Genomic DNA, 4,918 nt, shown 5'->3' with positions numbered 1-4,918 from the left:
TGATATTTATAAAATCCACGTTTCACGCTGTACTAAAACCGGATTCATATTCGGATGCTCTGGAAGGTGCTCTACAACTTTCCCGAAGAGAGTATGGTGCTAACTTGCTCCTAAAAAAAGATACAGCGTGTTCAAAACTCGTCTAAAACGTGTTTTTTGCGCCAAAATCACGTTTTAGACGAGTTTTGAGGACGCTGTATCTTCTTTCAGGGACAAGCTAGCACCATACTCTCTTCGGGAAAGTTGTAGAGCACCTTACAGAGCATCCGAATATGAATCCGGTTTTAGTACAGCGTGAAACGTGGATTTTATAAATATCAAAATCCAAAAAAATGGTTTTTCCCATACAAATTTATATGGAAAATTGAATCGCTTTGCGCAAAGTGAGGACTAAACCAATCGTTCCCAAACTTTGGGGAGTTGTTTAGGACCCCAAAAGGAACTGAAAAATTGCTGTGCTCGCTGAATTTGTACAACTTCATTTTTTTCCATACAACCATATTACACCCTATTGGGGCACATACCTGATGAAACTGGTGAGTCATGTTTTAGAAACGAAGTGTGTGTTTGTGTGAAATTGTATTAAATTCAAAACCTCAAAACATCAAAATTGTTATCTAATCCACGTTTTTATCCAATAATTCCAAACCACAGAAAAATCTAAATTACCAGAATTTAAAAAATCTTAAACTCTAAAACTGTAAAATTCTAAAGTTTTTCATTCTCAATTTTAAAACTCTAGTATTTCAGAATTATAGAATGCAAGAATTCGAAGAGTAAAAATTTCTTTAAATTCATGGAATAGTGTTCAATTTAATTCAATTCTGTTTTATTTGTAAATTATCAAGTTACAGTGAGATCATTTAGGTTCACAACAGAGTTTTGGTGTTCCTTTCAGCTGTGTTTTACATCGTAATTCAATCGAAAAATTATTACTTCATGGAATTGTGTAAATTTTTAATATTCTTAAATTATAGAATCTAATAATTCATAAAATTTTCGAAATCTTAAAGTTCTCAAAACATTTCCCTTTAAAAATCTGAAAATCTAAAATATTTAAATTTTGCAATTGAAAAAAAACCCTCAAATACTGAAATTCTTTAATTCTAAAATACTTTAATTGTTAAATTTTAACATTATTAAAATTCTTATATTCCCAAAATACTTGAAATAAAAACAAAATCCAAAAATTCTAAAAAAAATTTTATAGCTTTATATTTTGAATTTCTAAAATTTTAAAAATTCGAAAAACTCTATTAATTATAAAATTAGCAATTTCAAAAGTCTAAAAATTCTAGAATCCTAAAAATTGTAAGACTTCTTAAAACTCCAGAAATCTTTGAATAACTCTAAGAACTATTAACTTTTGCAGTATTTTAAGGTTTATACAATGTTAATTTTTTTGAAATTTGGTCTGTCAAATATTAAGAATTTTAAATTACGTGAACTGCATTGGATGATTTATGTATTTCAGAATTTTAAGGTTTAAGAATTTAAGAACTTAAGAATTTTAGAATTTTATAATTTTAGAATTTAAGAATTTAAGAATTTAAGAATTTAAGAATTTAAGAATTTAAGAATTTAAGAATTTAAGAATTTAAGAATTTAAGAATTTAAGAATTTAAGAATTTAAGAATTTAAGAATTTAAGAATTTAAGAATTTAAGAATTTAAGAATTTAAGAATTTAAGAATTTAAGAATTTAAGAATTTAAGAATTTAAGAATTTAAGAATTTAAGAATTTAAGAATTTAAGAATTTAAGAATTTAAGAATTTAAGAATTTAAGAATTTAAGAATTTAAGAATTTAAGAATTTAAGAATTTAAGAATTTAAGAATTTAAGAATTTAAGAATTTAAGAATTTAAGAATTTAAGAATTTAAGAATTTAAGAATTTAAGAATTTAAGAATTTAAGAATTTAAGAATTTAAGAATTTAAGAATTTAAGAATTTAAGAATTTAAGAATTTAAGAATTTAAGAATTTAAGAATTTAAGAATTTAAGAATTTTAGAATTTTAGAATTTTAGAATTTTAGAATTTTAGAATTTTAGAATTTTAGAATTTTAGAATTTTAGAATTTAAGAATTTAAGAATTTAAGAATTTTAGAATTTTAGAATTTTAGAATTTTAGAGTTTTAGAATTTTAGAATTTTAGAATTTTAGAATTTTAGAATTTTAGAATCTTAGAATTTTAGAATTTTAGAATTTTAGAATTTTAGAATTTTAGAATTTTAGAATTTTAGAATTTTAGAATTTTAGAATTTTAGAATTTTAGAATTTTAGAATTTCAGAATTTTAGAATTTTTGAATTTTAGAATTTTTGAATTTTGAAATTTTAGAATTTTGAAATTTTTGATTAGATTATTTTTATTACATTTTTTATGTTTTGTTAACTTTAAGAATTTTTGAATATTTTGAAAATTCGTAACATTTGATATTTTCTAAAATTTTAACATTCTGTAATCCTTAAAAATTAAAGTTATATAGTTCCATTGGGTGTGGGGTGTGAGATTGGGTCATACAAATTTCAGCATTTTTGTTTGACCCTATCTCACCCCTGATGACAGAATGTCACCTCTGATGACGGTTCATAAAATATTTCAAAGAATTTTGAATTTCAAAAAAATTGAACTCTTGAAATTCAAGCATAAGAACATTAATTTTTTTAGCATTTTTAAATTTCTTAAAATTTTCAAACACAATTTATGCATTTTAAAATTTTAAGATACATTCATTATTATTTTTTTTATAGATGTTTAAACTTTTAAAAAGTCATGCAATTTTTATTTTTTGAGGATTTTTTTGAAATTTAGTATCTTGAAATTTTCATGTTATTATTATTCAAATCTGAATTTTATTTATAAATGCTTGCCAATTTATGATTGACGCATCTTTTTTTCAGGCAACAAACGTATTCCAATCAGATCCTGCCGTCCACGTGTGGTCCCGCGTTGCATCCGTAGAACCCACGGAAGCAGCCACGTTGTTTCGTACGCATACTCCACAAACCTACATTGTCTCGTACTCCGGTGGCCATCAATTCGACGATCAATTCGTCGGAGATCCAAGATTGTCTTCGCATCCCTGTACAACTTTGATCAGCTCGTCGGGGATCAAAAGTCCAGCACCAAAATGCTGCCAGGAGAACACCAATCCAAGCCCGAAGCTGCGGTCAAGGAAAATCAAGGAATTTTGAGAAGAATCTGCGATCCGAAAGTTTAATTGAGTGAAAAAGCTAATATTATTGTGAAATTTTGTGCGTCTGAATAAAAAAAATAAAAAAAAACAAAACCACATGTTATTAACTGCAACATAACCTAAAAATTAGAATTGACAGCACACGACAATGGCACGACATCCTAAATAACAAAACCGTGCGACGTCGGTCGAATGTCGTACGACAATGTCGTACAATTTCGATTATCGATCGCACGACAAATACGACATTTTGGTGCAAAAACGTATGACATTTGCGCGACAGTCGCACGACATTGTCGTGCGACGTCGTACGAATGCACGGACGACAAACGACGGACGTCCGACGGACTTTTCAGTCAGGGAAGAAGGGAGTGTAAACGTTACGTTGTGGTTCAGATCACGGAAATGCGTACAATTGAACCTTATATTTGTTATTTGTTTATTTGTATCCATGGAAACACAGCAAACGTGCATCGATTGGTTTAAATGCAAAATGCTCTAAATATGAGTTATTTGCTAAAAGTAATTCATTCATTTAGCACGTAGTGTGCCATGAGAAAACAAAACCAGGTGGACCTTAGTATTGAAGGATGAACCAATCATGTTTAAAAACAGATGCGATACAGCCTCACTTCAAATTAGGCTTAAATTATCCTTAATATTGTATGCCAATGATGATTAATATCAACATTTTCAAATATTCAATATTCTTTCATCACAAAAACTGGAATATCTCAGCTCAGAGTTGATGAAACTTCAAAGTTGCTTAGACGAAAATCTTCGGCGGAAAATTTCCTACAAGATGCATGTATTTTCACATATGAGGAAATTTTTGTGTTCAATACCGAGGGAAAAGATTGAAAAAAAAAGTAAAGCAAAAACTCGTATTTTTCGACATAAAAGCTACCGGGAAAGTGAAAACAAGGTTTTAAAAGGCCAAATCGATACAATAACTTGTTTATTGGACCACAGACCATCATTTAATGGTATAGGCTATTTGAAATTTTAAAATTTTCCATTTTTTCTAAGCAGATTTTGTGAAATTGTCGAAAAAACTGACTTTTTTCAAAAAAATGCCCAGGGAACGTGGTAAACGATTTTTCCGAAAGTTTTCATGTATGAGAGAGTTGTTTCTAACATGATTTTCTATCATTTGAGAACTGAGCACATTGAATTCCTCGACTTCGTGTTTTTTTTGGGACACGCTAGGACCAACCACCGGGGGTTGAGTGTACCGTTTTTTGACTTAACAAATTTGATTTTCAAACCCAAAAAAAAAATGCTTGTGTGTGGTGGAAACCATGAGTTTTGCAATTTTTAAAATACAATTATTTGATTTTTTTTATATTATATATACAGTCAGATTTGTAACCATTTATGCTAAATTTGTTTGTTGAAATTTTAATTTTGTAAATGCAGCCTTACAAGTTCTTACCAAAGCCCAGCAACCGCAACTTGTACACCACAGGGTCAAACCAAGTGCGCATCCACCGTGTTCCGCGCCATGTTCAACAACAACAGGCCAAAGATGTATGTAAATTAGGCAACATCTTGTATGTTTGTTGTGCTTTCGTCCATTCACCAGAACCTCCACGTACCCTAGGGAGAGAGAAAGACCAAGCTAGTTGCTACTATTATTCTAGATTGGAGATGCTAGCTATTGCTGGGGATATGGAGCCAGATGCGAAAAGCTAGCAAATAAATTTGTTGTTGCAGCAGCA

At 29.1% G+C, this 4,918-nt stretch overlaps 1 protein-coding gene across 1 annotated transcript; it reads left to right on the top strand.

Annotated features, from left to right (window-relative positions):
* Positions 1-517: 517 nt before the first annotated feature.
* Positions 518-3,279, top strand: LOC119769918. The gene is made up of 2 exons (XM_038263759.1): positions 518-536; positions 2,902-3,279. Exons 1-2 carry the CDS (start codon positions 528-530, stop codon positions 3,193-3,195), a joined length of 303 nt encoding a protein of 100 aa, XP_038119687.1. The 5' UTR covers positions 518-527; the 3' UTR covers positions 3,196-3,279.
* Positions 3,280-4,918: the final 1,639 nt, after the last annotated feature.

Source organism: Culex quinquefasciatus, chromosome 3, assembly GCF_015732765.1.
Source record: "Culex quinquefasciatus strain JHB chromosome 3, VPISU_Cqui_1.0_pri_paternal, whole genome shotgun sequence".
NCBI lineage: Eukaryota > Metazoa > Arthropoda > Insecta > Diptera > Culicidae > Culex > Culex quinquefasciatus.
This window is presented reverse-complemented; position numbering and strand designations above follow the sequence as displayed.